At 45.0% G+C, this 26,187-nt stretch overlaps 1 protein-coding gene across 1 annotated transcript; it reads right to left on the reverse strand.

The window, feature by feature from the left end:
- LOC137782040 (protein unc-13 homolog A-like) lies at window positions 1-25,598 on the reverse strand. Its single transcript, XM_068571113.1, has 41 exons — window positions 25,226-25,598; window positions 21,631-21,660; window positions 21,292-21,391; window positions 19,871-19,988; window positions 19,582-19,705; window positions 18,935-19,005; window positions 18,707-18,749; window positions 18,302-18,331; window positions 17,800-18,013; window positions 15,297-16,397; window positions 15,106-15,208; window positions 13,844-13,887; window positions 13,174-13,252; window positions 12,549-12,623; window positions 12,218-12,437; window positions 11,352-11,579; window positions 11,026-11,167; window positions 10,622-10,791; window positions 10,345-10,460; window positions 9,347-9,510; window positions 9,014-9,167; window positions 8,688-8,756; window positions 8,395-8,484; window positions 7,952-8,086; window positions 7,660-7,787; window positions 6,899-6,984; window positions 6,653-6,779; window positions 6,471-6,567; window positions 4,977-5,120; window positions 4,796-4,873; window positions 4,286-4,363; window positions 4,124-4,212; window positions 3,860-4,003; window positions 3,128-3,251; window positions 2,454-2,510; window positions 2,281-2,361; window positions 1,785-1,932; window positions 1,479-1,535; window positions 727-813; window positions 473-629; window positions 1-289 (listed from the first exon to the last, which is right to left on the reverse strand). The coding sequence occupies exons 1-41, from the start codon at window positions 25,245-25,247 to the stop codon at window positions 1-3; spliced, it is 5,613 nt and encodes a 1,870-aa protein (XP_068427214.1). The 5' UTR covers window positions 25,248-25,598.
- Between the last annotated feature and the right edge of the window lie 589 nt (window positions 25,599-26,187).

The raw sequence follows: 26,187 nt of genomic DNA on the forward strand, positions 1-26,187 counted from the left end.
TCAACTGCGGCCCTCCTCGGCGGAGCGCTGGTCCGATTTGAGCTTGACGAACTCTTTGGCCACGTCGTCGTTGTTGCGCTGCGAGAGGATGCGCAGCACCGTCAGGCCCGTCTCGTCCATGTGGACGCGGCGGCCCAGCGGCATCCAGCAGGTCATGCTGCCCTTGCTGGCTATGTCCTTCACCTGCACCACGGCCATGCCCACCGTGCGGTCCTCTCTGGCGAAGCAGTAGTCCTTCACGCACACCTGCAGCTCGTAGCTCTCCGGCCCGACCTCAGTGCCCAAGGAGCTAAAACAAAACGAAAGATTCAAGTGGTTTTATGCGTGTATTCAATAGTCAACAACTTCCCATGCATTTCAGTCAATATGCAATTAACCTTTCTGTTAAAATCATCTGGTGCAAGGTTATGAAACACATTGCCTCAGGCTATTCCACTCTCGAACAGTCTCACATCCAGCAGATGATACTCACAACTGGAAGCTCTCACTGAACTTCGGTGACCAGGTGTTGTTCTTGGACTTTGTGGCAAACTTCCTCTTCTTGTCGCTGAGGTGAGGGCCGATGATGTAAACCTCCACGAAGGGCCTGAAGCCCTGAGCCTTCCACTTCAGGTCGTTAGCGGCCACCACTGCAGGACAGACGTGGGTTGAATCAAAGAAAGAAGATGTCAGAAGAAAATTGAGACAATGTTGCCGCCTGCGCAGGTTTTTACTTCTTTTTTTTACCTTTGACGCTGATCTTGTGCTCTCCGTTGGGTTGGGGTAAGATGTCCACGCACATGACCACCTCGCCCACTGCGTCCACTCCAGACGCTGTGAAGACAGACTCCGTTATTACCGAGTTGGATGTGTGCACATTTGTCTTAGCCGGCCATGCATGACTAATTTAACACACAGAACTACACACATGATGATACACACATGATGTTGGTGGAGTGGACGTTCTTCTTCATAAAGCTCATGTAACACCTGTTAGTCAAAAATACGCTTTGGAGCATCAAAATAAGGCTCATAAGTAAGGCTTGGGCTCAAGGATGAACTCAGGATAATTTGGTGGTCAAAGTCAAAGGTCACTGTGAGCTCACCAAACACATTTTGTCCATAACTCCAGAATTCACAAGATAATTATGACAGCTGTTGGATCGGACATGGACGTAAAGAACGTTAATTATAAATGTATTCATACTATGCCTTTTATGCTATACTATAATAAGAAATCTGTTGTGACATATACTTGTACTTTTCTCCGATACTATGACTTTTGAATAGTATTTTTCTTTCATACTATACAAGTTATGTTACTTATAATTTAATGGCATTTTTTATGACATGCTATATTATAAAGTGTTTCGAGCATTCCTATGGCATACTACACATCACATTCTATTCATTAATATACCATGACTTTTTTTTAATGACATTTTCATGGCAAACTACGACATTTCTATGCAGACTTTACATAACTGTGTTGACATTACCTTTCTCTGGCGGCGTGTCTTCATTGGCCGTGCACCTGAGTCCTTTCCCCCCGTGGACTGAGCGGAGACAAAGGAAACTCAGCGTTAGAGGATCTGGCAACCGAGTGTTATTACGAAAATGTAAAACATCAAAAGGAAAGTGTTCTGGTGGATTATATAAACAGACACTTATGGCGTCCATGAGCAAGACGTTTAAAAGTATTTATCAATCATCTAAGGTCCACATTTTAATTCCATAAACCCAGGTAAGAGTATGAGCAAGCAGCTGAGCTCTGTGAGAAGAGCTGGAGGTGTTTCTGTCCGCACCCTGAGCGCTCTGCGACAGGACAAACTTCCTGATGAGCTTGTCCGTGGCCTGCGTGTACAGAGACAACGCGTAGCGCAGAGACTGCAGGTCCGGACTCTTCTCCAAGAACGTCTTCTTCAGGCCGACGCCGCCGGCGTGGAAGTATTGCTGCGTAACGGACGGGACGCGACACAGAGAGACAGACAGAGGAGGAGAAGACACGAGGAGTCAGTCCTGGAGCTCTGGAGCAAAAGGAAACGGGGTTTGAAGCTGGTTTTGCAGCTCAAACTCCTCGAAACGTACGCTAATGTACACCAAACGACATGTTTTGATTAGAAATTGTTCATAATTCATTGATTTATATTTGATTATACACTTCATTTAAGTTGTAGGGTGGAAGATCTTGAATCCAAAAGATTCACTTTTGATATTTCTTTGTCATTCAAACACAAGTTAGACACAAAAGCGCACGTTTCCCTGCCAGCTGTTCTGCTCGTGTGACACAGCATACGATACCTTAATGGTGTCCAATGCCAGCTCTATTACTGCACACTGTTTGGGGCTGAGGGCCTTGGCCTCCTCTCGGCCCATGTGCTCCTGCGGGACGGATCAAACGAAGGAGTCAAGTCTATGAAACGGTTGCCTCTAAGACGTGGCATGTGTGTATATTTTTCGTTAATGTGCATCACCTTGAGCTTGGAGAGCTGGCCCAACTCCTTCGCAGCGTTGAAGATCATCTGAGTGCCCTGTCATGGGAAGAGAGAGACAAGTGAGCAGAGAGAAGGGAGAGAAACACAAAAAAAAAGGTGGTGTTTTGAGAAATGTGCAGTTCAGTGAGTCGTGAGTTCAGGAGGTTTAGTGAGGACGGACAGCGGCAAGGACAAGAAAAGAGGTTGACGAGTGAGGGGAACAGAGTAAAATGGCAAATCCCATCCATATCTATATGTATATACTGTATATTAAATAAAGATTCAGAATAAAAGCTATATATTGAGAGAGAGAAAGAAGGTTTTAGTGTTTTGGTGATAGTCCGTGTTGCCTCTGGAGCAACGTGCTGTCGGCTAAATCAGGTTTGATGCACTGACGTCCAGAGAGGAGGAGAAAGAATTGTCAAACAAACAACAACAAAAAGTCTAGAGAGGTGATGTTAAGGCTCCTGGTAAAAAGTGTTTCTTCATGCAGACAGATTCACACACACACACACACACACACACACACAAACACACACACACATACTTACAATAACCTAAGAAAGGACGGAAGGGCGAGAGAAGGAGGGAATGGCCGGGTAGATGAGTTAATGTACGATCACAATGGACCAAATCTACGGAAGCTGACGACGCGAGGAGGAGATGGTTTTTACCGTCTGGTCCGTGAGCGTCGGGAGCACGATGGTTTTCTCCATCGTGTTCATCACCAGTTTCCACAGCTCCTTCAGCACTCGCTTCAGGACGGTCTTCTCACAGATCTTAGCGAACAACGACAGGCTGAAACACAAAAACACACAAACACACAAGCTTTCAACTGACAGACACGCAAACACATGTTAGTTGAGTCTGTTGAGGTCATGTTAACATTCATGAAGATAGATAGATAGATAGATGGATAGATAGATAGATAGATAGATAGATAGATAGATAGATAGATAGATAGATAGATAGATAGATAGATAGATAGATAGATAGATAGATAGATAGATAGATAGACGGATAGATGGATAGATAAGTTCAAATAGAGTGTGCCAAATGCAAAGTATGTGTAGTGTATATGAAGTGTAAGTAAATCAACACAAATGTAAATGTGAATGAAACTTGGTACTAATGTACATCACTTGTTAGACTTGGTGTCGTTTTAACTGTACAATACTCGAGTGTCAGTATCTAAACTTATATTCAGTTGCTTAGTTTGAGGGAAATCTATATTTTTTCTTGTGTAAATAATGTATTCCTCTAACAACATATTGAATGTTTTCTTAGTAAAAGCAGTGTCCCTTAAAGAAAGACTCCGACTGAGACTCAGACCAAACATTCGATGCCAACTTCAGAGACGTATTCAATCAATTATTTAAAAGTATTGATGTTCCAGTCAAACTCACTTGCTGTCCAGGAAGTCCATTATGGGCTGCAGGACGTTGTCGGCCTCCTGCACCACGCTGCCGTTGGCCGGGACCGTTTGACCTTTCACCTGCGCCAGGATGTCTCCCATCTGCCTCACGTTGTCTTCGATCTGCGACTGGAAACTGAGTCGCCGCACAGAAAGAAACAACGTGTAAACACACTGTGAGAAAATCGGCGGTACAGAGAAACCGATTCCCGATGCGTCTTTTGTTCCACGCGGGAAATAAAACAGCCGCGCCCACCTGACGGCGAAGATGCGGCTGAGGTCGTCCATGACGCTGTTGAGTTTGTTCTGCAGCTCCTTGAGGAAGTCGCTGGCCTCCAGATTCAGCTGGAAGAAGGAAAACGGGATGAATACAAGAGCGTGTTGTTGTTACAGCACCATCACACGTATGGAAACTCACGTCTTTGCCTCCCATGGCCTCAAACATCTTCTCCAGCTGGACTCTGAGCTGCTGGATGTTATTGATGATGATACACGGCTGAGGGGAGGAAAAGAACGAAAAGATCATTACACACTTCTCACTCCCTTTCCTCCGTCTGCTCCCGGGGTTTTTATTGTAATCAATCAAGGTTAGTCCTCCGAACTTTCTTTATTGCATCTTTGGCAAAATAACTCTTGGTGATGCAGGTCAGGAGACGCACGAGTTTCCAGTAATTACTGCTCCTCCGGGGGCTCGTGGTCTCTCTGGGAGAGCGGCACACAGAGCCCAGACGCCACGTTTAGCTCATTACACGGCTCTGATTCACTTTGAAACACTGCAACCTACAACAGTAAAGAGCAGCTTATTCTGCGAAAACTAATCAACCCACCAGCTCCTCCACCGACGCTCTTGATGCAGCACTGAATCATCATTTCCATTCGGTGCCTTGTCATTTAAAACTTTTATGCATTCTACTTTAAAACACCTTACCACTTTCTCCTTCTTGACGTGATTTGGAAACTCCTTATCGATGATGTCGGCGTAAGACAGCAGCACGTTACCGATGGTCTAAGAGAAAGAACAAATAGTGGAATAAGTGCACGCTCGCAGTGAGACACACAGTATGTCGGGTTAAAGGCAGTCTGTGAGAGCGCGAGCCGCTGAAAGTCACCTTGGCGAATCTCTTCATGTAGTTGCCAACGATCTGAGGGTCGGGACACTCCAGTTTGCGGATGATTTCAAAACTCTGATTGAGCTGCGAGAACACGTCCACGACTGAGCAGGAGAACAAGGCGTGCTCCGATGTGACCTGGAACTGGAGAACGAGAAAAAAAAAGGGGGGGAAAAAGGTGTGAATGTGGGATGCTGCAGCGCCGTTAATCCCAGCGTCCTCTGAAGGCCCCACCCGCGGGAGAAGTTCACAGGGCTGCAGCATGTGACGGAAGCGGCTCCTCTGAAAGCCTCCGGAGGAGCGAGATGAAGGTAATCAGAGAGTTGTGAAGAGTCGCAGGACCTTCATTAACAGCCCCGGCCGTCAGTGAGTAGTGTTACGGTTTGTGATTGGGCCTCGGAGCCGCCATTTCTGCTGACACGGGGATGCAGACGCTGTACCTGGCGACAGTAATGGGACCCAAAGGAGTCCTGACATATGAGCTGGGGGGAATCTTCAGCTGCTGTGAATCGACCTTCTTGCTGTGTGGGTATGTCGGCGAGTACGATGTGTGTGTGTGTGTGTGTGCATCGACTTATGCTGTTGCATCTGCACTCCTTCGCGTTGAAGGTTTTTTTCATTCGCCTTTGGTATCGAGTCCTTATTGATTGCCTCGAGGCCTTCAACCTGTTCTTCTCAGCCTCTTGAATGTGCCGAGTCAGAAGAAATGTGTGTGAGCTGCTTGGATTTGCATGAGAAATGCATGAATACATTTTATGAGAGGGAAATGTTCCAGGTAGACGGTCAGATTCAAGCGTTCATGGTGTATTTTATGACCGTGTCAGCAGAATTGGATTGTTGAATTTTAGTCAAACTTTAGTCCCACATGACTGCCTGTTTCTTTTAAAAATCTTTTCTCCACATTCTTCCTGCAGTTTCCTGTGGAAAGCTAACATTGTTTAATAAAGGAACGGATAGACATTTTGAGATTGGATGATACCGCTGCCGTGTCTGCTCAGTAAATTTGAAGCTTTCATCATTACAAGTTTCTCTTTCTTTGCACTGAAGACTGAAAGCTACAGGAAGACATTGCAACCTACCAAGAAATAGTCAGTCACCCGTAAAACCAGTAAAACCAGTTGTTCTGACATGTTTATTAGTGAGCTTTACAGGTGTTGGTTGGTAGGTTTTGTTACTTTTGTTCAGAGCCCAGCTGTCTGTTTCCTCCCATCCTTATGCTAAGCTAAACTTAGCCAGCTGCTGATGGTAGCTTCAGACTTTAAAGATGTTTAAATGGTATCAATCCTCTCATCTAATTCATGGACAAAAAGGAAATAAATGTATTTTCCAGAATATCAAAAGTAGTCCTATAAATAAAAATGAGGGCAGAAAATGTTTAGAGTTTCACGTGTTTAGGTTTTCTAGCACAGACTGTGACTTATTTAGTGTCAACACCTGCTAGCATGCTAGTAGGCTAGCATTGTACTAACGACGGATGGAGATGAAAGCAATTACCCCGTCTTTTTTGTCCCTCTCCAAGGCTCCGTGCAGAAAGTCTCTGGACACTTCTTCATTCTCGTCCAACCACATGACGACAAAGGGTTCGAACCAGCTGCAAGACGAGAAGACGACGTGAGTCTGTGTGCCGAAGAGGTCCGAAGAGGACACGTCTGGATGCTGTTCATAAAGATACTCACGCTGGATATTCAGGTACGTGCTTCTGGAAAGTGTTCAGCTCCTTGCAGTACTCATTGTAGAGCCACTTCACCTTGAAGTGTAGATTCATGTAATCTGCACTTTTACAAAGGCGGTTCTTCTCATGCTCTGGATGTCAAAGAGAAACACAGTGCCCTGTCACTCTTCTTCCTCATATGTGATAGTTCACACACAAGCTAATGACTGTGATGTGATCTCCTCCATCTCAACGACACACAAACACCTACCCTCCATGGCGTACTTCATATCTTGTGCAAACATGTTCCACATGACTTCGGCGCTGATTTTGCCCACGTTCAGTTCCTGAGGAAACCTTTAAGAGACAGAACTCAGTCTTAATATCCAGCTCTGTGTCCAGTAAAGGTAATCGAGTATTTAACAAGAGACCCCAGCCTCATTGTTGCAACTACACACACTTTGCATTTTGCACACTCTGTTTAAACTTAATTAATGTCCTTAAACACACACTGAACACTTATTTGTATTCTATTGTGTGTGTGTGTGTATGTATATATATATATCACTGTTCTTATATTTAATTTAATTTAATTTTAATAATTAGTTTAATAAAGTATCTACCTACCTACCTACCTATCTATCTTATCTAACTCCATTAGTGTTTCTTCAGCATTTTATTTTGCATTTGTAAATTACCAAGACACAGTTATCATCATTGTCACCCAAAACAAAGCCAACTCATTCCTTTAAAGGAATAATAATCATGAATATGAAATTTATGGATTTAAAAAGTAGCATTGGATCCAAATCAAACTACACCCAGCTGTACAGAAATGACTCGCCTGTATACACAGTAAACAAAAAACAGCTTAAAACTCCTCTCCTTAGATTCTGTTTGTCTTTTTTTTAATTAAACAAATCCCACACAGCTACTCGTGAAGTTTTTCCTGGACTGGTCTTAAAACTCCCAGCAGTGCCGCTCTGCATGAATAATTTGAGGAACGAGGGCGATGCTACTGCAGAGACTCACTGATTAAGGCAAGGCGTGTAGGAGTTCTTGTCCTCCTCGATGATGGAGACGATGAGTGTGATGAGTTTGGACCAGAAGTCCAGGTTCTTGGTGCTCGGGCCCTGCTCGTCCGGAGGGACGGCCTTGGACTGGAGACAGAAATACGTTATGGATTCATATTGTAATGGCTACATTTATCAATAATTGACTTGCAGTGCGAGCACGGTATCGGCACTAAAGAGCAGGATTACTGCAATGGTGTGGATCGCAAACACAAGTGCACACTGCTTTGGCTTCACACACACACACTTACAGGGTCTGTCTGATATTCCCTGTTGTAGAGGTCGTGGCAGTTGTTGAATATGTATTCGTAGGTGGAGTTCAGACAGGCTTTCACACAGTCCTTCACCACCTGGCTCGCCCTGGGGGGACTCTGCAACTCCTGGACCTGAACACAAGTGTTACACAACAATACGGTTGAATCCAATCCACCACAAAGAGCTGCCAGGACAGTCTCTCAGTAGGAATTTAACCATGAACTCACCGAGCTGCACCGATCCCACAGAAAGACATTAACACCCTGACGCACACTCACACAGAGCCATGTGATCATAGCTGATGTTAGGATAGGGTAATGTTAAGCTGACTCAGTTCACGCCTCAGGCTACGGTCCAGAAAGTACTGGAAACTTGTACTTTGTTAGTTTTTAAATGTGCTAAAGTGAACAGAAAAGATCAATCTTTAAGTCGTCCTTACCTTCATCCTGAAGAACGTGATGCTCGTCAAGAGATCAACCGTAGACTTCAGGTCCTGTAGTCTTTCAGGACTGCTGGCAGGGAAATTATTCTGAACGATCGACAAACAAACGAAGCGAGAATTATAAAACGGCACAAAATGTTCACGCGAGTTTCGTAATATGAAGTAAATACACATATCAATGCTTCATTTTCATTAACAGATGTTCCTAAACACAGAAACATTACACCCTAAGGTGCATTGAAGCAGTAAGTAACTTGTTCAGTTTGTCATGACAGAGAAGCAGTCGGTACCCGGTACATGGACAGGTCGATCCTCAGCGAGTTGTGCAGTTGATCCAACAGTTTCACAAACCTCTCCTTCTACACAAGAAAAGACACACAACAGAAGAAACCACTCAGGAAAAATACCACGGCTGAAATATTATTTGTGACAATTTAAATACACAAACGCCCCCCTGGGCTGTAACTGACGAGGCTCAGCCGATTGGACGCCTGGATGAGGAGGCGGGGCCAAATTAAACTGACTTTCATCTACAGCCCGAGGGTTCGGCATGTTCCGGGTTTGAATACGGGGGTTTCTTGTAGAATACAGTCACACATCTGAAGAACGGACTCACGCCAAAGTTTGATGCGGCGAATCTGTCCGAGGCGGAAACATTATTGGAGGACTGGGTGGTGTGGGCGTAGTAAGCGTTGATGTTGGCGAGCAGGGTGCTCATCACGGCCGGCACTCCCGGGCACATGTACTTAGATGACAGGCAGGCAAAGTGGCTGTGGAAGTGGACAAAAAGAACATTTAGTGCTTTTACTTGCTTCTGTTGCACATGTATTCGAAATAAAACTAGATGTAGTCAAATAAGTGGGATAAATCCAATGCTTCTAACTCAGGATATGATTATTTTTATTTAACTTTCAAAAGGTAAGCAAAGGGTAACGGCTGAGGGACTGACGTCATGGCCTGGTAGATGGACTCGACTCCATATCTCATGGCGAACTCGTCCACTATCTCCTGAGGAGTCTCCTCAAAGTACACCTTCCAGGCATCGTCCCCTTTGGCGTCAGGGATCTTCACGACGCCGGCATTCTGCTCCTCGGTGGTGTATTGGAAGAGATGCTGAAAAATAAATGAAATAAATAGCATTTAAAATACATCTAATAAAGGGAAGGTCATACTGATACATCTCAGAGGCTTTAGATCTACTGTAAGCGTTGATGCTTGGAGAGTCAGAAGCCTTAATGATGCCAACCGGGTGACGTTGAGGAAACACATCAACTTATTCATGTATGTGTGAGTAGAAGACTTTTGTATTATCTGATTATCTAATCTAAAATGCACATCCAGCTGGATTAAAGAGACGAGAAACAGGCAAATACATGTGGTTCAGGTGAACAGTCTGAGAAGCTGAAACAACACAACACACATCCATTACTTTCTTTCTCCGATACAGAAAAATGTTGAAAACAACATCAAACTAAAAATATGCCAGAATCCACCTCGACTCTCGAGTTCGTCATTTTGAACGCAGCTGATTGCCAAAGCGTTTTCCCAGCTTCTCAATCATTTCAGCCCCTTCTGACAATCCTACAGTGTAACAGGATTATATACGAAACTGTGAAATAGTCAATTGCACTTCATAGGAGTCTCATATGAAAAACTGTGTCCGTGCCCGTCTGATATCCAGAGAGTCTGTACACCCCCATATTGATGAAAAAGCCTCAATAATTCTAGACAATTAAACTGTAAAACTGTTACGCCGAACCTGATGGGAATGTATTAATACACAAAAAGGTTTTCCCAGGGTATAAAGGCAGAAACACAGAAGTGTTAATGTGAAACTGGAACTAATGACCTCTTAGTGTCGCTCCTGCATGACTAACGTCGCATTTCAAGCGCAAATAATCATCAACAGCATTGAAATACTTCAACCAGATGTCCACTTAGACTGACCTCATGTAAACAGGTGTACTGGACATGGTAGGGAGCGACCGTCTCCTCTCCTTTGATCTCCACACTTATGTGCATCCGGATGGCTCCCGACACAGCAGATTTATCAGTTCTCTTGTCTGTCACAAAGAAAGTAAGATATATGTGCTTTCTTAGATGATGGAAATCTGTTGTATCTACAAGAGACAAGCATTAAATGATCTGTTTCTTGTTCTGTTGTCTCAGTGCGACCTGCTGCTCCTCTCATCCGTCTCTAATGCTCCAGCAACTTGAGACTCACCCAGATTGTACCAAACGTCCATCTCCCCGCTCAAAGTCCGGACTTCGATGATGGTTTGGCCCAGGAAGTCGTCGCTCTCGCGCTTGAACCTCTGCTTCACGCGCGACTTGATGTCGTCGTCCTCGTCCCACACGCGAACCTTGATGCGGTCGGACGAGTTGTGGCATTCGCTGTACGGATGCAGAGACCCAAATTGTTGGCAACAGTAGAAGTCAACGGCTGTGATGCAGAGGACCAAATTATAACGGTGGAGGAAAACAAGTGATGACAGACTGGAAAGCACCGCATGTTAGTGTTTTAATGGTTTTTTTTCATGCAATATAACCCTAAAATAAAACACTACATCATCATAGAGTGACATAAAAAATGACATATCAGCATTTTAAACATTCCACTGTACTCACAAGTGAAAGTTTTCCTCCCAGACCGGGTTGAGGTTTCCATAGATGGTCTTGGTTCTCTTCTTGGTCTTTCCGACTTGAACGGTGACATACGGGTCACTGGAGCCGGTCTTGTCTTTAGCCTGAAGGCCTTGAGCACAAACCACTGAGGAAGAGACATTCACACAATTACCCACACTGCCGACGGACTATTATACTCGTTTTAATCCAAAATAAACTAAAGAAAACAACAGCTATGATATTTAATATTAGAAACAGCATGTCATTTTTATTTACATAACCCAAAATAACCAAATTTGCCTCAAAGGACTTTACAATATGTTAATCACCGGTGATGCTGATCTTCGCCGACCACTTGGAGGTCCCGTCAAGCACGCTCTGCTTGATTTGTTTCATTTGTGTGCCGTGTGTTGTTTTGTCAAGGGCGAACACTTCCAGGATCAGTTCAAAGATTTCTGGTTTGTTCCTCTCTCGGATCTTCATGCGGTCCTTCAGGACCATGATGATGTTCTGTGTTCGGTCCTCCGCCCCGTGCTTGGAGCTCTTCTCTGCAGCTCCTGAAGAGACGGACGAACGAAGAGAGAGAGGGATGTATGAAGTAAAATATGTTCAAGGTAACGTGGTGCATGTACTATCAGCGTATTTCCCTGCAACCCAAGACACCCAGTGATCATCCCCCAAAAATCCCAATATTATGGGGAGAAACTGTACCCACTTAACCTCTCATCAGGACAGGAAGAAGTAGATAGTCAAAGAGTAAAAGACCAACAGATGTTGTCAAGATCTTATGAGACTTTTTGGAGACAGCAGAGTGATGAATTATGCATCGCATAGATTGACTCCAAAATCAGTATGGGAATTGGATAAGTCCCTCCGTGTGGAGATGAATTAGTCAAAGCAGTGTGGATGCAAAGGCTCTGAGTAGAAAAGAAAGGAGAGGCAGGGGTATGACAGCACATTACTCAAGAGATAAATTGGAAAGGAAGAGGGAGGAGAATGTGAGAGTGGATAGAGAACAAGAATAATGGGATGTCAATCGGGCAGAAGGATTCAGAAGAGGTGCTAAAACAGGCTTCAGGGTTTGTGTGGAGGGATGAGTGTGTGCTTGCCAAAGTAAAAATATGCATATGGTTAAAAGTGTGTCTGTGTGCAGGTGTGTAAAAATGTGTGCGGGAGTCGATCCCACGATCCTTACTCTGCAGACAGTCGGCGTTGAGCAGATCTTGGCACTTATCGTGGCACTTGACGCCGCACTCAGAGCAGCGCATGCCTTGCCGGGCGATGCCCCAAAGCAGCCCCTCGCATTCGTAGCAGTAGGTGGGCGTGGTGGCCGTCCACACCTCAAAGTTGTGCGGCGTAGTGGAGGAGATGGGGTAGATCAGAGCCTGCAGGGTCTTTTTATAGACGTGACTTTTCTGCAAAAGGGCACAGAGGAGAGAAATGTGAGTTTGATACCAAGAGTATAAGGATAAAGGTCGGAGCACCCCGGAGAGAATCGTGCTCAAAAGTGAGACGAGGAAACCCACCAGCTCTTCGTTGCCGAGGGTGGTGGAAGCCATGGCGGAGGTGATGCCAGCCTTACGAGAGTTCTGCACGAGCGACTGGGGGACAAGAGGGCGACCACAACAACAGGGTTTATGTTTGAACGTGAGTTACTTCAGATTGAAGACATTGGTACGGGGTGAACAAGCACTCACCATTAACTGAGGAGTCCAGGCAGAGAGGGAACAGAGAGGAGACGAAGAAACATCTATTAGGAACTTTAAACAACAAGCTGGAGAAATATTTATGATGCGTTGTGTGTGTAAGGGATGTCCTGAACTACAGAGAACATTGCAACTGCATTGATTAATTACTATAATTATAAAAACACATCAGATATCCAAGCATTTTATTCATTAACACACATGACAACATGAGAAGCCTTATGAGTATGTTCACTTTGGATTACACTAAAAAGGGAACGATTGGAAGTAAAGAAGACATATGTTTAGCTATTTTCAGAGTAAGGAAAACTAACTATAACAAAAGCAATTGAGACAGGAATAGATTGTTGCTTTAGGGTAAACTGAGACAAGAATGATTTTAGGGCGCCTCACAATGTTGTTGAGCCTCATCGCCTGTATGTGTGTGTCCATGTTTGTTTCTCACCAGATCTCGGATAGGAGGAATGGCTTTCCTCTTGCGAAGGTCAGGCATGCTGTCAATGCTGTAGAGTGCACCTCCCACTCTGAATGAGAAAGGAATGAACCATTAAACATTTATACAAATATGTTTATCGATATTTGCGGCATATCTAACGCTTATTAAAATGTCTTCACGTGAAATTGATGTGAGTTTTGTTACTATGAGGCAGACGTAATTCCCTCTATCGTTGTTCCCAACGCTGCTCTCATCAAGGACCGCAGAGTTTAATTATGCAGAGTGTCTCAAATATTGGGAATGACACGACGCACACCTCGGTGTAATTGCTGGGTTTTTATTTTGCTGACTTAGCACGTATTTAGTATGCAGCCTCAGTTCCACTCTGAGGTCTGCCTCATCTTCAAATGACCTGCCAGCGAAGTCGGGGCAGCCCAAAGCATTTAATACTCACTGGCCAAATGCCATAAACTGAATGAGCCTGAACGGAGGATTCCCAGACTGAAGAAGGACAATTTTAATCCTCAGCAGCGGTGGCAGATTTTCACAATGATCTGAGGATCATTTTAGTTTATGTTGTGGCGTTATTGCATTAGGTTTACTAACACAATGTGTGATGTATAATGTGTTCCATGTGGGAGAACGTTTATTACTTGAGGAGCCGACAGCAGACACTTACCCTCCTTTACCAAACCACAGCGAGCTGGAGGTCTCTCCTCGAGCCTGAGAGAGACAAAGAAGGAACGTCAGACTAAGAAAGAAGCAGCCGAGTTCATGCCTGCAGCCTCTTCTAGCATTCACATACTGTATAATAAATAAGGCTGCATCAGTAGTTTAATTATTTGATTATGAAACAGCAACATTTGGCTTTTTGCATTTCAATTTGGATCTCGTTTGTCGAAAGTGTGCTGAGTAAAAACTCAAAGATAAGTCTTGAGCAACAGCGTAATATCAGAGATGCCTCTCACAATTTATAAATAAACCTACAAAGACTTGATACATAGGCTAGCATAGCTGTCAAACCTAATAGGAACTAGTTACTCAGTAAATGTCACCCTTATTCATGGCATTAGAGAATACAGGTTTGGCATCTTTGCAATGCTTTGTCTACATTGTTTTGTATTATTCGGAGAATCTGATGCAGTGTGGCTTATAATCACAGCTCTTGATTTAACATAAAAGATCAAATTGTGAAGATGAGGGAGCATCGTGAAGTTGACTAGTTTACACACAGTGAGCAGTTTCTTTCCCTTCCTTGTCTCAAGCATCCAATCAGGTTGCACCTACCTGTCAGCATGCTCCAATGATGGCCGAGCAAAGTGCATGCGAGTGTCACTATGGCAATGACATGAAACTGGAAAGCAAACAAAGTGGGTTTCGGCACAAACAAAAGAAATAAAAAAGAGACAAGCAAAAGGAAGGCCAAATGGACAAAAACGCAACGTGACACACATCAACATAAACATCAAAGCAAGTGATTAATTATCTGCACAACTGAAAGGTAATGAATAGCAACATAATATGTGAATAAAATATGCAAGTGAAAACTGATCAAGCAAAATTTAAAGTGTAAAAAATGTTTTGGTGGAAGTGGTGCTGCACCTCGATTAAAAATAAAAGTGTGCCGTCTGTGGAGCATCAGTGTTATTACTTTAAGAAACCTAAAAGCAGTCATAGAATATGAAAGACTTTTAGTCTGCTTTCTGCTGTCTCGCCAAAAAACAGGATCAAAAATAGAACTCATAGAACTTACTGTATGCACGCTGTCTTCCACATCAATAATGCACCGCACATTCATATTTCACAAACTTTGAAGCCACTTTTAGAGTCTCTAGAACTCGGCTAAAGCTTTTAGATAAACTCTTAAAAGGATTCGGACTGGACTTGCTGTGGAGGACATCATTAGGAATGAGAGGGTGGGATTCAAACCAGCGATCTTACCTCCCGAAGCTGCTCTAAGACTTTATTGTAGAGCCGCAGCCAGTTCTCTTTGGCTCTGACGGCTGGATCCACTGGCTCTTTGGGTTCTTCTATGACTGGAGGACTAAAACAAAAACAGTTAAATGTTTAGCTGATACACTTCTATGATTGGTGGTAAACGTGCTGCTGCTCCTCCAACCGATCCCCCCTACATTTCAGGCGACATCTCTTCTTCCTCGACTGGTGTTGGCGGCCTGCTCTCGTCAAAATACTCCTCTTTCTCCTCCGTGGGGAACGTCTCATCTGGCTGAGCAGGAGGCGTCCTGGCCTCTTTTTTCAACATCGTTTCCTCCTCTAACCAAGGCTCTTCCTCCGGCTGGAGAGCCTGGTCCTCCTGGGCCGCTGACTGTGTCGTGGCGGCGCCGTCGAGATGGGACTGAGGCTGCCCGGAGGATTGGGTCTGCTGGGAGGAAGGCCCCATGGCGGCGGCGGCGGAGGGCGGCGGCTGCTGGGAGGCCGAGTTAGCCACGGTGGCCGGGTGGGACGGAGGGACGACGGCGGCCGCCGCAGACTGGTTTGCTTGAGATGCGGCGGCGGCGGCCGCTGGAGGGTGAGACTGGGCGGGCTGCCCGGTGGGAACCGAAGACAAGAAAGTGGAGGCCAAGCCCGTGACTGCAGCCGTTAAAGGTTTGGCCATTGAGAAGAAGGAAGTGGCGGACGAGGCCGGCTGCGGCTGCGCTTGTGGCTGTTTCGGCGGCTGTTGGGCTGTCGGTTGAGGCTGTGCTGACGGAGCCGCGCCAGGTGGATGAGACTGGCCGGATGTTTGGTTGGGGGCTTGAGCGGGGGGATGCTGTTGGTGTAAAGACGGCTGTTTCTCCAGAGGAGGTCTGGAGCCGGGGACGTCCAGAGACTGGGGAGCCGTTGACGTCGGGGTGGGGGTGAACGGAGGCTCGATGTCCTCGCTGAGGGTCCCGTCCAAGTTGTACAAATCCTCATCGTCGTACATGATCTCCTCGTCCTCGTAGAGGCCCTCCACTTCGCCTTCATACAGCCCCCCGTCGTCCTCCTCGTACAGCGCTGCCTCCTCACCGCCATCTTTGCTGTAGCCGCCCTCGTCGCTGTAGGCCCCCTGGGTCTCATCGGGGTCCCAGTCCGGAGAGCCTTTGCTGTAGCTGACCGACGAGTGGCAGGAGTGGTAGGAGTCGTTCTCGTCGTACGGGTCCCTCTCCACGTACTCGACGCCGTAGTCCTCCTCGCTCAGCTGACTGCTGCAGCGACTCAGCTCTGCGGACGAAGCGTAGCTCCCCGACGGACTGAAGAGAGAAGAGAAAACAGAAAGAGGCTAATTATTAAAGTACTTAAGAGGGATACAGTGTTTTACATGAGCGTAGAGGCACTTTCATTCAGGTTATTATTGCATGTATATACACATGTGAAATAATTGTTTTTCCCTCCTTTTATTATCACAAATGCTTCCAGAGCAACTTATTACAGCACTAAATGGGCCGTACACTTTGCACTCAGACAGCCTTACTAGAAACCTTTGCTACATGTCGTTCGGCAGCCAGGAATAATGTGTATAGCTAATCAATGAAAAGCACTGGAGACACGAGAGGACCAGACAAGCAGCGAGAAATAGAGCAGAACATACAAAGGTGCGAAACTTCCAGAAAGCTGGCAAAAGAAAAAGAACAAGCGTCCAGAAATTCAACAAACAGGGAGGAAAAGTATTTATAGTCCTTGATGAATGGGGTTATTAAAAAAAAAGAATAGAGGCACAGAGAGGAAGGAGGATGGTTGGCGGTAGAGGGAGATAATGAAGACAAGAAGGGAGTGGTGAGTGCAGAGAGAAAGTAAAAGGAGAGCGCACAGAGTGTAGAGAGCGGAGAGGAAAGAGATGAATAGCAATGGGAAGGGGTGAGAGGAGGTTGCCCCGTCCAATGCACTCACACAAGCAGCTAATCTTATGTGCAGTGTTGACCGTTAGATTGCCGGTTGAATAATTCATAAAGCAAGAGGTTAAGGGATGCATAGTTTCAATCCCAGACCCTGAGAAATATGTCAATACGAGATGAGAAATTAAGCAGAATTGTAAACAACTTTGAAGGAGAAATAGCATTTTATATTTGGTCCGTTAGCGCTAATGAAGGACTGGCACACACACACACACACACACACACACACACACACGCACACACACGCACACACACGCACGCACACGCACGCACACACACAAGAGTTTTCTGCATGTCAGGGGTGTCAGTCGTGGAGCTACAGCGTCAACAGGAGGGGTGCTCAAAGCACTTTATCATAATTAATAATATAATATATAATTAATCGTAAGTAAAATCGACAGAAAATGAACGTAATTGAATATTTAAAAGGGAATAAATCATGAAAACGTACATGTTCAGCGTTCATGCACAAATATTTGGGTATCTAGAGCGCCTATCCTCCCACACACTGTGAAAGAAGACAACCAAGTCATTGTCTGCTTAAAAAGGTTGTGATTCAAGATTGAAGTCGAAGAGGAGAATTTGCTGCAGCTTTCTGTTTTTAAATCACTGTGAACTGAGACGACAAAGCCAGCAATCTGAAGTCAAGCACTAGATTGCAATGCATATTTTTCACAATTTCATACACAAAATAATTCATCAAATAAAACAAAAGCTGATAATGAAGATAATCATCGCTTTAACGTTCTTGGGGACACACCTGACGGTCCTCTGGTGTTGGTAGTCGTGGTCCTGGCCGATGCCAGACTGCGGGTAAGTCAAGCTTCTGGAGCTGCGGTGCTGTTGGCTGATGGGGTACTGGTGGACGGAGGCGTTGGGCTGGGATGTGCTGTAGTAGGGAGGGGGGATGCTGTTACTGGTTTCACTGCGATAGTCGCTGTCCCTGTCGTCCACAGCGCTGTCTGGGTCTTCATCTGCACAGAGGAAGATGCGCATGGCGGGGAAAAGCAAACGGCAATCTTTTTAGGTCTCCTTGCAATGTGCAGTGAAAGGAGAGCAGAGAAAGAGATCAGAAAGTGAAAATGAAACAAAGACAGTAATAATCCCAGTTGACGGCTTGTCATGTGGCACAAAAGTAAGAGTGCAAGTTCTCCGCTGTTCATCCAAAAATACATTTTAGCATCTTCAAATTGAAGCAGGAAAGGCAACACCCGTATATTTCATCCCCCAGAAACTGATGTATTTATACTATGTGCACTTACTTTGTTGTTCGCCCCATAGACTCCAGTTACCTGCAATAAGACAACTTGGTGTCAGTGTTGATTATAAACTGCACTGGTGTCCAACATAAAACATGCATTTCCCCCATTTAAAGCATTAATGTTCCCACATTGAGCTGGTGAATAGAATGAGAGCACAAGTCTTTCCACCTGCACCGGACCTCTCATTCAGCAGACTCGGCTGCAGCTTGAAGGAACATACCGGCAGACATCTGATGTTCCTATCAACAGTGGAGCAATATTTTCCCATTTAACATACAAAAACCATCGAGTGGTTACGCGTATAACACACCCACTGAGCGTAAGCGTAGCAATCTAACTACATCTCAACAGTTGAACTCATGATTCTCTTGTCCGGCACAAACAAATGAACAGATGGTCACTTACAGCACTGGGTTCCTGGTACACGCAGAGGACGTTCCTGCTCCTCCTGGTGAGAAGTCAGACTTTTAATCAAAACTTTTAATCAAAATATAAATGTTTTTCCTATATTCAGGATGTGGAGAAAATGTACAGTTTCATCTCATAAAGTATGATATCGCAAATAATTAATCATGTTAGTACGCTCCTAAAATGTGATTGCAAGGTATTAAATAAAATGGGTTGACAGCTTACATCTTGGTCCCTCATGGCATTGAGCTGCTCCAGTTTTTTAGCCCAGTATCGTGCCTCATCCTCTGGGATGTCTGAAAACAACAAGCCAGACAGTTTCAGGTGGCGAAAACAACCAATATGAAGCTCTGCCTCTGAAGGCTGTTAAAATAGTAATTCATTACACTTTTTGCCTGAAAACCTTTTTTTTTCCTTTGTACAAATCAAGGTAATTTAATATAACCCATTTTTGAATATTATTTGACTTATATACTTTGCCCTTTCAGCCCTTATCAATCGGTTAGGTTCACAAACTGAGGAGTCAAGTGAACAATATCGACTTAAGGAAGAGGAAACAGTAAGAAAATAGCACCCAATCAATGTTAAGAGGAGAACAACGAGATCCCTGAGAGAGAAGGACACTAACGCTTCCCCGCATACACACAAACAGCGTTGATTACAAAGCCCCGAAAAGTGGGTCAGTTCAATTAATCAGTCAGAGATTATTGGTGTTCATCTATCACTGTTTGCTTTGGAAATATACAGAGACATTGTTCATTCAAGTCCTCTTCCCCTTCCTTCAAGGGTTGCTGATTTCCTATAATTTCATAATCTCATCTTCTCCATCCTATCGACAGTTTCTGACTTTGACGTGAACATTGATTCCTCACCGAGGGGCAGTTCAAAGCGCGTGTCGAGCAGCACCAGGTGGAGAGTCGGCTCTTTGGTGCCACAGATCTCGTTATCAGTCATGATGACCTGAGAGTCCAGCGTGAGCCACTCCCCCGGACCCTCCTGCACACAGAAAGACATTATTTTGCAGCTGACACACAAACAACGTGACGTACAAACAGTCGAGCGTGATGAAAACAAGCCCGACCACCGACTGAGTGAGTCCCTCGAGTGCAGCCGAGTGCAGAGCGTTCAACTACACTATTTCTCAAGTGATTAGCGGCAAACCTCATTTGACTGCCGGATGCTGTGGAGGGGAATCCACACAGTGCCCACCATGGTGTCCCAGATTAACCCTTTGTTCCACACCTCTACTGTCAGGCCCAGGTCCAGGCGGTTAATTTCGCTGGATTGGAAGAGAAAGACAAACAAAAACTTTAAAAGCCAAAAGTAAACACAATTGCTTCAGTGTAAAAAGTACATTTTTGAGGTACTTTACTTGCATTTCAAAAATAAATGTGTATTTGACAGCTGTAGTCACTTATAAACTTATAAAATACAGTGCATTGTTAAAGATTAAACCTGTAGTCGTTCAAGGTCAAGTTATCCAATATTTCAGAGGACAAGAATTAGAGAAAAGTATATTTTGCTGAAAATACTTTTACTGAAGTGTTTGAACAAAGGACTTCTTCCATCTCCGTTTAAAAATGCTAAACACAGAGGCAGTCATGTACACAAACGATGCACAGTAAGTACTTGTCGGCTTCATTCTGCCAAATATAAGACATGTCTCTGTGGGAGCAAGGCTGAAATAACCTAACATAAAACATTTACAAGACAGCAGGAAGCAGGACAGACCGACAGACCGAGACAGAGAGTTTGAGAGAGCGAGAGAGAGAGAGAGAGCGAGATATGAACGAAGGGAGGAAAGAAGAGGAGTGTGATGAAGGTAGAGGAGGGGGTGATTGTATCGCATGCCTGGAGGAAGCGAGTGGGAAGTTTATTTAAGAAATAGGGGACTGGATTTCCCGTCTCAGTGGTGACTCCTTTAAGGAAACGTGCTTGTTTGCATGGCTGTGACTGAGGGGGATCGGTCATTTAAAGACAGTTTGAAGGAGGGATGAGGCTCTCTCTGCAGCCCAAACATTACATAACACAGCTTCACTGATGCAACCCCACGCGGTACGACGCTCCACGCCTCCGAACATCTAACAAATGCACAGGACTCCGCAGTCGGCCTGCCTGCCGCATCCCACATGCTGAACGACTCTCACCGTTTATCGCCCATACGCTGCTTCATTGTCAATGCTACTCTGGTAATCTCCTGGCATGCTGAGGAGGAGGAAGAGGAGGAAAAGGATGAGGGGCCGAGTATATGAAGATCAAGGAGTCGTGTTTAGAAGAAGTGACAGGAGAGAGGAAGGATGGGCTGTCAAGGTGCCAAGGTTGAAAACGAGGCTGAGATGGGGCAATAGTGTCGAGGGAGAGCGGATGAAAAAAGAGGATGAGGAGGTTGTTGGAGGTGCGGATGTGGAGAGGAAGAGCAGCTTGAAACAATACAGATGATTGATAGAAAGTAGGAGATAAAAAACAAACATTACAAGCTGCTGAAGTGGAGAGGAGATGAGAGGATGGAGAGAGAAAGCAGAGGAAAGAGCCAGAGGACCAGAAGAAGAGAGAGTTCTGTCTGAAGATAATGAGGGACTCACAACATGAAGTCTTGCTCCCAGCTGGGCAAGTTGCCCCTGACAGCAATGGTTGTGCTCTTCACATTTTGTACCTTTAGAGTCACATAAGTGTTGAATTTCTCTGTTCAGGAGAGAGGGATGAAGAAAGAGATGCGTTACAGTGAAGTGTGTCTGCATTCGGAAATAATAATGTGAGATATAGATATTACATTCTACAGAGTATAACTGACTTCCCATCCCTTCAATCCCAGTAATGGCTGCAGCATGTTATGTGTCCTCGGCCTGCTTAAAGATTTATGTCAGATAACAGCAAGTCTCTCTCTCTCTCTCTCTTTCTACTGCCAGGATCCCAGGTCTTACCTTGGGGTCCATCCAGCTTGGCTTTCTTCACTGTGGACACAGAGAGGGACAAAGTCACACAGGGGAACACCATCTGCTTTCACCTCAGAGCGCTGCTGCCTCCCACAGATCAGGCAACAAGAGGATAAGAGTGATACATGAAGACAGTCTGTGAACTAGAAACTACAATAAACCGGACTAATAATGTTAAGACATGTTAGACGTATGTTTAAATCCCCACTGAGCGTGGATACAGTGGACATTCACTACTTGAGTGTTAACCCAAGAAACTGAATCTGCAAATCTGGATTAAGTGCTTTTTTTTTTTTGGTCATTAGGTCCGGCATGTTGGCAACGAAGAAACAAACAGCGCTGGAAAAACATGGACAGCTTTTCTGCTGCGCTCCATCAGTACGGGATACAGAACCTGGAAGTACACCTTAATATACCTACATGCAAATAAAAAGAACCGCATAGCACAGATTTGAAACAGATGTCCTGCATACTCATATTTCCATGAATACCATGTTTCCATGAAAATAAAAATAAAGCTGAATAGGCTACGAAACACCCGATTCACGACTTCGATCTCACAACGTTCTCCACAGACTGTCCTCACAAGAACCCGTCGCCATAGTAACCACCCAAAAAATATAGAAGTTGACAAAAAAAATTGCCCCGAGGCAGCGACGCACTTTTCTTGTTTCTATTTCTCACTACTTTCACTTTGTATTTCTTTCATGAAACACAAAGCTCAATCTGCAGCTTAAGTGCCATGCTGTTACATGAGCAGGCACGGAAACACACGCACACACACACACACACACACACACGCACCCACACACCTAACTGCAGTGACTCACTCACATACACCTGCAGTAATGACAAAAAAATAATATAAAAATAGAAATCTCTGCTTCCATTCATACCTCGCCGATCTAATTTTAAACTCACAATGTAACCTACGTAAACACACACACACACGCACACGCACACACACACACGCTGTGCCGGCACTGACTCAACATCCATTTGATGCCCAGTTCAGTTTTCAACACATGTAACTAGAATGCTCGCCGTAAATGTGAAAGAAAAGGACGTCATTCAACACAATGAATAAACGGAGAGCAGAAAGGAACCACGCTGTGTTCTTGGCGGTCCCTTTACATTGTTTTTCGGCGGACCACATCAGAGCTGGCTGCGTGCTGTCTTTTAGTGTCAACACTAAAACAGCCCTGAAAATATATCAGAACATTAGGAGGATCGATAAAAAGGGAATTGGATTTTTCGACAGTGGAAAGCTGAAGCTTAATAATACCACACGATCATAAATCTCTCTGACAAGGTGAGTTACAATGTGAAACGTCCATATCAAAGCAGAGAGGAGGACCACAACACAAATACTGTACACGTCACGGCCTATAACTCATAAACAATACAGATTGGATAAACCGACTCAAATGTAGGTTATAGGTAAGTAGCCTCGATTCAGACAAGGAGGTCAAAGCTATTACTATCGATCAAAATCTGATTAAATGTATTAAAGGGTGTTTTTTTTAATTCTTTAATTAGACAAGGTGCAGCATATTCTGCAAAACCCAACCACGCATTTTGTGCAGCCCCATTTCATTCAGGAAGTACCTCTGACACAGCAGACTCTGACTTATGGGAACTAAGCGGATTGCCAAGAAAACAGAGACTTGACAGGGAATCAAGCGAACCCTTCAGCATGAACTGTCAGGGAATGTAAAGCAGGGAGCGCGGGTGAGCCCGGTTCAGCCGTCCACTGACAAAATGAGATCTGACGTGATTCAGATAGACAGCGCCGTATTTTTTTTAAGGATTAATGCGTGCGGATCTGCAGCAGTCCTCTCAACATGCTGACGGAGACGTTGCCGGATCACGGGACGCAGAGAAAACTAAATTGGGAAAATGTGTAATATCTGCAGGAAAAGATGCCAGGTTTTTTTCCCCAAGTTAATCTGTATCTGTGTCTGAATTCCGCTTGGTCTGCAGATGCTCCAAAAAAAATGCTGCCTATTCAAGAGGCACAAAGTACTGTGGAGGCCAGAAATAGCTCAAGCCAGGTAAGCATGAATGATGTAACAGGAACAGAAAGTAGGCTCTCTGCCAAGTCTCGTAGTCTACGACACTGACGGCCACAGTTTATGAATGAATCACGCTCAGGGTCTTAATGACACCTGGGACGGACTCAGTGCAGGGACGCAGTGGGCGGACCTGGTGGGGGGGAGCATCCATAATGGACCTGATGTTTATAAGGTGACTTTGAGACCACTTTCATTTTCCTTTTGCCTCCATGTTGATCCATCTACACGTCTGGAACTCAAACACACCTCCACACACTCATTTACTGACCAGGGCCTCGATCAGATTTAGAGATTAAAGGATTCCTCGATTCATTAATTAGGTGATCAACAGCGGAACAATCTGCAAATCTTTTGATCATCAATATTTGGTGGAAAAAACTTTGGCATCTACACACTTAATAATGGCTAGTTGCAGAAAATACTAAACACACTTCTGCTTAAAATCAAGTCACGTTGCAGTGGAATTGCAAAGCAAACCCTTACTGATTGTCATCCCTGCATGTTTCAATGAGTTAGCACAACACTCGGTTAGTTGAGTTGTTTTGCAATTATGCCGACTCAACCTCTATCTGTTTTAAGGAAAGCTGACAACTGACCGGAGGGCCGCACCATTACGTGTTAGCAGGGTCCCCCAAGTTGTATAATCCCCCTTATTACTGCGCCCTGGATGAGGAGAAGGTGGTCATACTTCATGAGCAATCACAAGCAGATGCTTATTTGTTGCACTGAGAGGAAACCGTGTCAGCATCAGGAGCGATCGGGGAGTCTGGTGGGAAACGGTGACGCATCGCTTCGGGGAAAACGACAACGTTGAGGAAGGGACGAGCATCTCCAGCCGACTACACAAGTATTCCCTCACGACTACAGGTGGAGCGGCAGCGCGGAGGCGGCGGTGCGGCAGCAGCAGCAGCAGCATCAGCATCATCAGCATCAGCACCAGGGGCTTTTCCTCATCCTCCGCCTCCTCCCTTTGACTGCCCACGCATGAATGAACACAGCCGATGACAGAGACAGACAGACACACACACATACACACACACACACACACACACACACACACACACACACACACACACACACACACACATACAGCAACAGTAAACCGGTTCTCCTCCATGAAGACATTTAGAAACTCAAAAGGAGACAATGAAATGTTTGCTGGCATCAACGACTCTGTCTATTTCATGTATTACTATCAGATAAACCCATTCACACGAGGCACCGTTATGTGAGTCAATTAAACAACATGTCACTCAGCAACAGTGCGGTTAGAAGTATCCCAGTGGCATCCCCTCTCCACCCCCCACAAACGTGCCTCCGTGACGGGCTCCGTGTGATTTAATGACGGATCAGCAGAAACCCGCCGCTGCTAACGGTACACGGACTTTTCCACGGAGCCGATAGCTCGCGGGCTCTGTCAAACAACTGGTGCAGGCGAACCTCGAGGAAGTGACACTTCAATAACATCAAACAGAGGGTTTCGTCCCTCCTTCGGGTTCCTCTCTTACCTCCCACACATAGCAGGGACATCTCTGGTGGCGGTTGTGAGGGTCCCCGGCTGTCCTCTGCTGAGAGCTCCGGGATTTGTTTTTAGTCTGTCCCCGTTCGTCTCTTGGTTACAAAAAAAAAAAAAATTCAAACCGCCCAACCGTCACCAGAAATGGTAACGGAAACCGATGAGCGTCATGCCAGAACCGCTGGTGTGTTTCTTCTCCGCAGAGCTCTTTTGACAGGACAAGAGACACGAGAGTGAAATCCTCGCCCCCCTCTTCTTACTCCTCTGCATTGCCTCAGCTCTCCTCCGCGGCTCCTCCTGCGCGCACAGCCATCTTGTTTCAGCAGCAGCAGCAGCAGCAGCAGCAGCAGCACCTCCGCGCGAGGACAGTTCCCCCGTGCCGCCCTGACGTCACGGGTGATGAGTAGCAGGCAGAGGGTGGGGGGCAGGGGGGTAGAGGGGAAGGGGAGGGGGGGTCGAGTGGAGGAGACACAGACGGTATGGGGATCAATTAATACCCAATGATGTTGTTTTCACTGTTTTCAGTTGTAAAGCATTTTCAGAAAAGTTGTCTTCTCAAGTATAATTTACCCAGCTTTGTATTTATTAAATTGCACTTGCATCGAATTTTCATACATACATACATACATACATACATACATACATACATACATACATACATACATATATATATATATATATATATATATATATATATATATATATATATATATATATATATATATATATTATTTTTTTTATTTTTGTATACATCTTTCATCCTTGTTCTTATATTTTATTTTGTGTGTTTAGTTTTCCCTTTGGGAATTAATAAAGTATTTATCCATCTATAAATCACTTCATATCCTGCATGTCAACATATATGTGGCTAATGGCTATCGGCAAAAACACAGGAAGTGATTCCTCATAATCTTAAAGGTCATGAGTCCAGCTTCATTCTACCAGTGGAACATT

The sequence above is a fragment of the Clinocottus analis genome, unplaced genomic scaffold (genome assembly GCF_023055335.1).
Source record: "Clinocottus analis isolate CAN_PGR_092001 unplaced genomic scaffold, fCliAna1.0.p SCAF_11, whole genome shotgun sequence".
Lineage (NCBI taxonomy): Eukaryota > Metazoa > Chordata > Actinopteri > Perciformes > Cottidae > Clinocottus > Clinocottus analis.